The sequence below is a fragment of the Ceratina calcarata genome, unplaced genomic scaffold (assembly GCF_001652005.2).
Source record: "Ceratina calcarata isolate Rehan_Ccalc_2016 unplaced genomic scaffold, ASM165200v1 scaffold1416, whole genome shotgun sequence".
Taxonomy (NCBI): domain Eukaryota; kingdom Metazoa; phylum Arthropoda; class Insecta; order Hymenoptera; family Apidae; genus Ceratina; species Ceratina calcarata.
Window position 1 is genome coordinate 6,155 of NW_017135295.1, and position 10,265 is coordinate 16,419.

At 35.4% G+C, this 10,265-nt stretch overlaps 2 protein-coding genes across 2 annotated transcripts; both read left to right on the forward strand.

Moving 5' to 3' along the window:
* Window positions 1-2,340: 2,340 nt before the first annotated feature.
* Window positions 2,341-8,401, forward strand: LOC113465041 (uncharacterized). Its single transcript, XM_026818312.1, has one exon. It carries the CDS (start codon window positions 2,547-2,549, stop codon window positions 8,385-8,387), a length of 5,841 nt encoding a protein of 1,946 aa, XP_026674113.1. The 5' UTR covers window positions 2,341-2,546; the 3' UTR covers window positions 8,388-8,401.
* LOC113465042 (ankyrin-2-like) lies at window positions 8,395-10,057 on the forward strand. The gene has a single exon (XM_026818317.1). The coding sequence runs from the start codon at window positions 8,415-8,417 to the stop codon at window positions 9,846-9,848; it is 1,434 nt and encodes a 477-aa protein (XP_026674118.1). The 5' UTR covers window positions 8,395-8,414; the 3' UTR covers window positions 9,849-10,057.
* Window positions 10,058-10,265: the final 208 nt, after the last annotated feature.

A 10,265-nucleotide genomic window follows, 5' to 3' on the forward strand; every position in this document is an offset into this window, starting at 1 on the left:
CACCTATAGTTATTTTGATTTTATTAACTTTATTTGTAATTATTTTTATACATAATATTAAATCTGCTGCTTCCTTTGTGATTCTAGGCTTAAAGTTAAAAAAGGTATCCATTGCTAACGAATCTAATTCTATTACTTATGCCGAATTGGAGATCAATTATTCATTGTATTGTTGAGTTTTAATTTCAATCGCGGACCGGTGTTGGTACAAAAATGAATGTTTTCTTTAGAAATGGTTTATAAGCACGAGTAATTACTACACGTATTAATTACGTAACAGTAACGGAAAAATTTTCTTTCGCTCTCTAGTGATCAATGACTCTACTGTTTAGAGAGGCTTATTAAAAACTGAACTTAACGTTCTCGCTAACGTATTCTGCTGAACCGGTGCGCATGATAGTAAAGGATAGTAATAAGCCTCTGACCACGGCCGTCACGTCTGTGTAGCTAGACCGTAAGGAAGCATATGCTATCCTCTATCCATATACATAGATCACTGGCCATGTCTCTTGCCGTGGTTTTTCCATCGCCACTTGAGACTGTCAGTCCGAAACGCTTGCTTCCCCACCACGGTCTTCTACTAAAGACGGTCGTGCTCTGACGCTTTCTCGCATTTTATTTGCTCCACATTCTCGAGATGCAGAAACTATTTCCAACAAGTATCCTACATGTTGTTATTCTCATTTTTCTAGTAAAATAAACGGATGTCGTAACTCAACTTTTCCATTATTGTAAAAGTACATACTTCCAAAATAGTATCCGACCTTACTGTACACTAAAAGTTCCTTTGTGTCCTTTGATATCCTTCATTTCGTAGACACGTATTCTTAATGAAAAGCGTTAGGGATACCATCAAAGTATCAAATGTTTAGTATTTGAATAATGTTTTGCAAGCCAAATTGAGTCTTATAGCGTATATTACATCATACAATGATCCATATCGATATTGAAAAATAGTAAAAACACTTTTTGTTGTACTTAGTTTATATGTTTACTATGTTAAAATTATAATTAAAAGCGGTAGTGAGTAGAAATTGGGAGTGGGAAAACATGAGTGGAAACTGACGAACTATTACTTATGCCGAATTGGAGATCAATTATTCATTGTATTGTTGAGTTTTAATTTCAATCGCGGACCGGTGTTGGTACAAAAATGAATGTTTTCTTTAGAAATGGTTTATAAGCACGAGTAATTACTACACGTATTAATTACGTAACAGTAACGGAAAAATTTTCTTTCGCTCTCTAGTGATCAATGACTCTACTGTTTAGAGAGGCTTATTAAAAACTGAACTTAACGTTCTCGCTAACGTATTCTGCTGAACCGGTGCGCATGATAGTAAAGGATAGTAATAAGCCTCTGACCACGGCCGTCACGTCTGTGTAGCTAGACCGTAAGGAAGCATATGCTATCCTCTATCCATATACATAGATCACTGGCCATGTCTCTTGCCGTGGTTTTTCCATCGCCACTTGAGACTGTCAGTCCGAAACGCTTGCTTCCCCACCACGGTCTTCTACTAAAGACGGTCGTGCTCTGACGCTTTCTCGCATTTTATTTGCTCCACATTCTCGAGATGCAGAAACTATTTCCAACAAGTATCCTACATGTTGTTATTCTCATTTTTCTAGTAAAATAAACGGATGTCGTAACTCAACTTTTCCATTATTGTAAAAGTACATACTTCCAAAATAGTATCCGACCTTACTGTACACTAAAAGTTCCTTTGTGTCCTTTGATATCCTTCATTTCGTAGACACGTATTCTTAATGAAAAGCGTTAGGGATACCATCAAAGTATCAAATGTTTAGTATTTGAATAATGTTTTGCAAGCCAAATTGAGTCTTATAGCGTATATTACATCATACAATGATCCATATCGATATTGAAATATAGTAAAAACACTTTTTGTTGTACTTAGTTTATATGTTTACTATGTTAAAATTATAATTAAAAGCGGTAGTGAGTAGAAATTGGGAGTGGGAAAACATGAGTGGAAACTGACGACTTTCCCGCGTAGCTATGCATTAATCGAGAGAAATTGCTATCGTTCACTTAGCAAGCATGTAAATCCTCTGTACCAATTCTGTTACCATTTTTCATATCTATTATCTCTTATTTCTCACTGTAATCATCACTTGTATAAATATATGTGTTTTTCATTAAAAACGTGTTCAACATTCAATCTTAATCAGTGGAAAGCATTAGCATCCTTCAGATTCGTCAATTGAAATTACATGAGTAAACTGATTCCTAAAAAAAATATTTTCAGCAGTATACGTGCTTCTTGGAAAAATAAAACTTTTCCTTGAATAGTTTTTTCATAAGGCAACAAATAAGCCAGATGTATAGATGATTCCATTTAACTAATCCATTCTATATTCTTGCGAATATCTAAAGATGAACGATAGATAAATACGTGAGGAAGAATTTCATCCCTGATGACACATTTCAAAGTCAAGACCACGAGTCCCCTAAACGCCGTATTTGCCGTATCTATAAATACTGTACATGTATTAATCTACCTATATCTTCAGGGTTCATTATGGATACAACAGAGAAGAATAATACTGAATGTTATGAAAAATATGAACAACTTACATCATACACGAATATAACAAAGGAAAAGTTTGAAAAAGAATATAAAAAACTCTTTGATAAGGAAACAAAAAGAAAAAGATTTTATCTTCTGCTTCTTAATGAACTAGAAAAAGCTATGTCAGACGGTGACCTTAATAGTTTAAAAAAATTTGACAATTTTATTGGATATATAAACGACATAGAAACCACGACTACATTGAAATATTTCTATGACAGTGGAGAGAACCCTATGGAAAACAGCAATTTAATTATCTTAGCTTGTCAATATAACAAAGTTGAGATTCTAAAGTACATACTCAGCAATAGTGGAATTCGAAACAGATTGTCTCTTGATATTGGGAAAAGTGCTATAGAATTTAAGGATCAAGATGAAGAACGCCATAATGCTTTTTATTACTCTATACGTTCAAACAATGTTGAACTTCTTGATACGCTGATTAAGAAGTGGCCTGGCGATTATTTTGCTACCTATCCAGAACAATTAGATGAAGTTCTTTCAAGCGCCTACGAAGAATTGAAGTTAAAGAATGTGTCACTGTCGGATGAGATACAAATTTATATTGAAAATAAATTGATAAATCTTCGTTTTTTTTCTGACAACGTTAAAAAAAATAAAAATAAAAATAAAGCTTTGAATAACAATTTTGATAACGTGAAAAAACGCATTGAATTGGTGCTCCAAAATATTAATTTATTGACGACAGAATATCCGAACACAAAGAAAGTAGATGATAAATTTCTATTCGTAATCAAATTTATTGCACAAAATATTCATATCTTAAAACGGCAACTGAAATCGACATATAACAAGATACCTTGGGAAGAGATGGAGTTTTGTTTGGTTAGTTTCGTTTCTTCACACGTGAAACAACAAGAATTGAATTTATTTTATCGAGCCGTATTAAACAAAAGCAAAATACTTGATTATCTGAAGAATTTTGCAGAGGTACTTGGAAACGTAAAGGAGCCCGAGATGTTCACTCATCTCCCAAAAGGGGAACGGCCGGAAATTGTTGCAAAAATAATCGATAATTATCCTCAATTCGAAGAACTGTATAACGATTATCAACAAATTAGAGACATCTGCTCTTTACAAAAAATGAAAGATTATGTACAGCTGGGCTCATTGATTGATCCTGCAGAGAAACATGCGCGATTGATCATTATAAGAATTTTACAAGTCATCGGGGAACATCTAAAAAATTCTTTGGAATCTCCCAAGTTATCCGATTTTATGAACGAAGTTCTGTTACTGTCGTTGTCGAAAAACACCAGAAAAGTCGTCATAAATCTGCGTGACTTGCTGTCACATGCTCATTCACTTAAGAAAAGAACAGAAATCGAAAAAAATATGACTGTTAAATTTCTTATTGGCGTTCAAAATGATATTAAGAAAATTGGCGATGATATCAATAATATCCTGCATAAGGAAAAGATGAAAGTCATCAAGACACTATGCAAAAGAATTGAGAACAGTGAATGCTTGGATGAAATAAAAGAAGTCGCAGAAACGTTTGTTAACACAGGCAATGAGTTTGATATAATCGAAGAAGAGTTCCAAACAATGGAGTGCAATGAACTTCAGATCCTTATCAAAGAACTAAATAACAGCACAATTGAGAAGACTGAAAACGAACAAAAGCTTCTCGATAGAGTACAGTATGTAATCAATCTGTTGAAAAATAAATGGGTAAACATGAAACGTGAATATTTGACGAGATTTAAAATGTTGAGAGAGAACATCCGAAGCATTAGTGAAACAAAGAGCAATAATACTACTATTATAATTACGAAACGCTTTGCTAAGAAATTGAAGAACATAATTCCAACAGAAACGTGTGACCTTGAAGAAATCGTTGAATTGTTGCTATCAATTATGTGTAGCTTCAGTTTCAGATTAGTGGTCGACGATTTTGATAAAGTTTGCTGTATAATTCTAAAAATGTATGACATTATCAAATACGAAATAAGTAATATTAAGTGGATTGAAGATTTGCGACCAAAATTAACCGAGAAAGCTTCAGTCATTCCTGTGTATACAGAAAAGGAAGATTGGAATATTAGAAAAGAAAAATATGATAATGATCTTCAGTTAAAACTAGCTGAATTAAAAGATGTCTTGACCGATAATAAATTGATGGGAAATTCAGTTCAGAATCTGTTCTTTTATAAGACCAGTAAAAAGTTGCAATCAGTGATCGAAATGCTTGTTTTAGATATAATGTCGATCCTAGGCGAAGAATATCTAGAAAAGAATTTATTCTTTTTGGACGATAACTCTCCTTCGTTAACTGGAAAATGCTTGCGCAATCATTTGGCACACGACAATACTGTAAACAATATACTGTTATCAGATCCTATGTTAAATATTATCCTGAATGCTAAGAAGCTTGTCTCAGAGAATATAATGGAAAGTAAGAAAAAAATTGGCAAATCAATGGAAGATGGTTATTTGAAAATGAGAAACAAATATAATCAAAGCCTTATCACTATCGTCAATCAACAAGAAATGTTTGCAGCATTAGAATTGGGACGTTTCGATGACTTAAAGAGTTGTCTTCGAAAAGGAGCCGACATATACGCTAGAAATACTAGCTTATGGACCGCATTACATTTTGCTGCCAAAGGACCGAATCTCGAAATCGTGAAATTTCTTCTCAGGCTCGATTTAAACATCAACGTTAAGAACGTCGATGGTCAGAATCCGTTACACATTGCCGCTGCAAATGGGAGGACAAATATTGTAAAATATTTTGTAGATGAGCGGGGTTTCGATGTAAATGACACGGATAGTTATGAGAAAACACCGTTGCATCTTGCGGCACAAGGCAATCACAAAGATACTGTCAAGGTTTTGTTAAAAAATGGAAGTGAACTCGATATGCATGACATAGATTGGTACACGCCTTTACATCACGCAGTAAGGAATAAATGTATCGATATCGTTAAGATTTTGATGGTGCAATCTGCACATTTTAACATTAACGAGAGAACCATAGGTGGCTTTACTGTATTGCATACAGCTGCGGAATTCGGTTACTTGGAGCTAGTCAATCTGTTCCTTCAAAATAAAGCAAACGTTTCAGTTAGAAACGAATATAATGTCACACCGTTACATATAGCAGCTATCTACGGCCACCTGGAAGTAGTTAATGCTTTAATTTCGGCAGGGGCAATTGTTAATGCCAGAGATATACGTGGTTACACACCGTTGCATAATGCCATAATACAAGGTCACGAGGCAATAGAAAAAGTCTTGTTGACATATGGAGCCGATATCAATGCCTGCGATAAAATCTATAACTATACACCTTTGCATTATGCTGTAATATACGGATATGAAGAAATAGTTCTCGATTTGCTGAAACAAAAAGCTAATATCAACGTTACGACTATTATTGGCATAACTCCATTGCACTTTGCAGCGTATCATGGCCACTTGGAGGTGGTTAACATCCTTATAGATCACGGTGCCAACGTTCACGCTAAAGACAAAGATGAAGCTACAGTACTCTATCAAGCAGCAGTCGGAGGTCACAAGGAGATAATCGATCTTTTGTTAAAAACTGAAGCAAGTCTTAACGTTAGGACCATTAGTGGTTCAACACCATTGCACGCTGCTGTTATGAAAAATCAAATGGAAGTTGTTGATTTTTTAATACAAAATGGGGCTAAAATAAATGCTACAGACAATAATGGCAGGACACCTCTACACGTTGCTGCCGCTTCACCTCGTAATAAACACATTATCGAATTATTGATGAGAAACGAAGCTGCAGTCAATGTTAAAGATAAAAATGGTGTGACTCCGTTACATATAGCTGCTTATAACGGTTGCATAGATAATGCTCTTCTACTCATCAAAAATAAAGCTAACGTAAATGCTGTACACATATTTATTACTGACGACGTGAATGTGAGATGTTTCACACCGTTGGATTTAGCGATTCTTACTGGTCATAAGGAAGTTGTTGAAATTTTACTCACAAACGGAGCCATAATTAATGATAACAATAGGTATCTCTCACCTTTTCTTACTGCTGTTATATACAACAAGAAAGAAATCGTCGAACTACTCATATCAAAGGGAGCTAATGTTCGTTCAGTGGGTAGTGAAGCTTTGATAACTGCAGTTGTTAAAGGTTACAGAAAGATTGTAGAGATTTTACTGAGAAACGAAGTTCCCGTTAACAAAGAATTCAATGGTGCTACATTATTACATTTCGCTGCTAGAAAAGAGATAGTAAATGCATTGATATCACGAGGAGCTAACGTTAATGCTGTTGGAATGTTGAGCCTGACACCTTTGCACGCGGCGATACGTGCAGGTCACGATGGAGTAGTCGAAACGTTCATAAAGAATGGAGCGAAAATCAATGCTGAATCTGAACTTGGTACGCCTCTGCATGTGGCAGTAGCTAACGGTCACTATAATATCGTACAAATTTTACTGAATAATAAAGCAAGGATCGACGTTAAAGATAAAGATAATCGAACAGCTTTAGAATTAGCTGTAGAGTATGGTGATTTGGAAGTAGTTAAGTTATTGTTGCTGTCCAAGCAGGTGGAAATGAATACTAAATACAACGGCTTGACGTTACTGCAAATTGCTTCGCAGCAACCGAACTTGGAAATGGTAAAATATCTGGTAGATGAAGGGGCTGATATCAATGTTGAAAGTCAGTTTCGGCAGAGTTCGAAGCCAATACACATCGCAGCCAGAGAAGGTCACAAAGACATCGTAGAATACTTTCTTAGCAAAGGACTGAGTGTCAATGAGCTTGACATAGATAACAACACCTTGTTACACTACGCTGTACAGAACTGTCGGTTGAAAGTCGTAAAATATTTAATAGCAAAGGGTGCTGACGTTAATGCTAAAACTAATCTAGACCGGACTCCTCTACACCTCGCTGTCGCGAATAAGTGCAAAGATATTATAGAAATTTTACTAAAAAACGGCGCAATGTTCAATGCCGTCGACAAGATGAATAAACTTCCATGGAATATGACAAATGATGAACATATCGTAGAACTACTAACTGTAACTGGGAAATTGTTTAAAGCTGTAAACCGCGGAGACTTAAATAACGTTGAAAAGTACATTAAAGCAGGAGCGTTTGTTAACGCGAAGGATGTTAAGAATGTAACAGCGTTACATTATGCCGCGTGGAAAGGTTACGATAGAATTGTCGATATTTTACTAGAAAATGCAGCTAATCCAAATGTGATTATTAACGGATTTACGCCACTGCATTACGCTGCCAAGTTCTCTCACTTTAAAGTTGTAACGCTCCTTTTGTCGAAGGCTGCAATGTACAATGCTGTTTCTAGCACTGATAAAACCCCGCTGGATTTGGCTACAGACGAAAAAATAATACATTTACTCAAATTAATAAGCAACTTATTTGAGAATGTTAAAAGCGATAATGCAGGAGTAATCGATGACCTTAACAGGATCAACGATGTGGGTACGGTAAGGGCAGTAATGAATGCCCGCAACGAAGGAAACAGATCGCTGGTGGTTGCTGCGATACACAGCAATTTTACAAACGTTGAGAGGCTTAAAGAAGTATCGCAAGGCAATATATCTTATCAGATTGGTAGAGGATTAAACCAGCTAAAGCAAGGTAATTGGAAGGTGGCTTTCAATTGTCTTAGAAATGCACTGGAGAAGAGAAGAATAATATTAGGACCAGATAATCCGGGTACCTTGGATATTCAAACACATCTTGCTACAATATTAACCGAACAAGGAAAGTATCAAGAAGCTTTAGAAATGTGAGAAGAGATTTTCCACAAGCAGAATGAAATGCTAGGTTTACGTAGTAAAGATACTTTAAACACAAAGTGCAAGATTGCTTTAATTTTAGATAAGCTAGAAAGACACAAAGAAGCCTATAGCATTTATCAAGAGATTTATTTAAAATTGGAAGAGATGTCAGTGTCGAATCATCGGACTATTTTACCTGATCAATTTCATATGGTATTAGCTAGACTGGGAAGGTATGAGGAAGCTTTAAACATGTGCAGGCTAAAGTATGAAAAGTGTAAAAGTACATTCGGAATAGATAATCTACAATCTTTACACGCTCAAAGCAATGTAGCTTTTATTCTAGCTCAACAAGGTAAACTTAAAGACGCTTTAAAAATCCTTGAAGAAGCATTTAATACGATGAAATCGTTGTTTGGCACTAATCATCCCGATACTTTAAAAATATTGTCCGCCATTGCCGACGTAATCTTGAAACAAAATAGGTATCAGAAGGCGATGAAACATTATCAAGAGTTAATAAATATCCAAGAAATTGTTTTAGGGCGGAATTATCCTGAAACATTAGATACTTACCACAAAATAATATGGGTACTTTTTAAACAACGTAAATGGATCAGCGCGCTAAGAATCTGCAGAAAGATCGTTCCTCGGATGAAAAATACTTTTACCCCTACTCATGATATTCTTTTGACAACACTGAAAATCATGGAAGATTGTAATTCAGCGTTGAAATTTCAGCGTCTAGATATTTCGGATTTCTTTCATCACATACAGGAAATCAATACTGCTGCTAATGACGGAGACATACAAAAAATTCAACGTCTTTTGGAAGATGACATTGATTTAAATGATACAGACACCGAAGGAAGGACGCCACTACATTATGCTGCCAGCAAAGGACAGATAAATGTTGTGAATCTTTTGTTAAGCAGTGGAGCCGATGTCGATGTATCCTCTGGTGATGGCCAAACTCCGTTACACGTTGCCACATCCAACGGTCACTGGAAAATTGTGGATATTTTGCTGCAACATGTAAATCGTGATAACTTGGACATGTTTATTAACGCTGAAACTATTCGCACCAGCACGACATCGCTCCATATTGCGGCTGAAAACGGTTTCTTAGATATTGTCTGTTGTTTACTCAGTTACGGAGCGATTTATAACATTGAAAACAAGAAAGGCGAAACACCAGCTGATCTTAGCAAACATCAGAGTATTGTCGATTTACTGAGAATGATTGAGGAACTGTTTACATATGCGGAAAATGGCAATAATGAGATTATCAGAGTTATAAGGGAATTGAGTTCTGACAAGTTTGTCGCTGTAACAAAAGCTCGTAATAATGAAGGACACACGTTGTTACAAGTTACTATGCTTAATCAACACAAGAGACTTGCAAACGAATTGGTAAATATATTACAACAAAACCGTCATCATCTCAAGGTATCTTGTATGATTTCAAAATAAAGGTATTCATAAATGCGAGAGCGGAATGTTCAGCGTCACGTTAACATACGTGTATGAATGCATCTTTGCGCCGTTGGTATTTATACATATTGTCACGTGGTTGCACTGTTCTTAAGTTTAAATTCAATATTACAAGTTAGTTCGTGAATGATTGTCTGTTACTGATCTAGATGATTATCTTTAGGTGTAATAAACTGGTTGAAAGAGAACTCTGTTGTTCAATTATCAGTCCAAAAATCTGATCAAACTTCAACATCGAACAGACACGTCATTATTAAAAAAAAGTGTTAAGATCAATATAAGTTATGAATACAGAAATTTACGAGTAGAACATCGCTTATTTTCTCCTCAAACTTTACGTTCGTCCCTTTTATTATTGATAACAATTATTATATAAAGAAATAAAGTATACCCAAA

Excerpts from the sequence above, each read along its gene's own strand:
- LOC113465041 (XM_026818312.1), top strand. The coding sequence starts at position 2,547 with ATGGATACAACAGAGAAGAATAATACTGAATGTTATGAAAAATATGAA.
- LOC113465042 (XM_026818317.1), top strand. The coding sequence starts at position 8,415 with ATGCTAGGTTTACGTAGTAAAGATACTTTAAACACAAAGTGCAAGATT.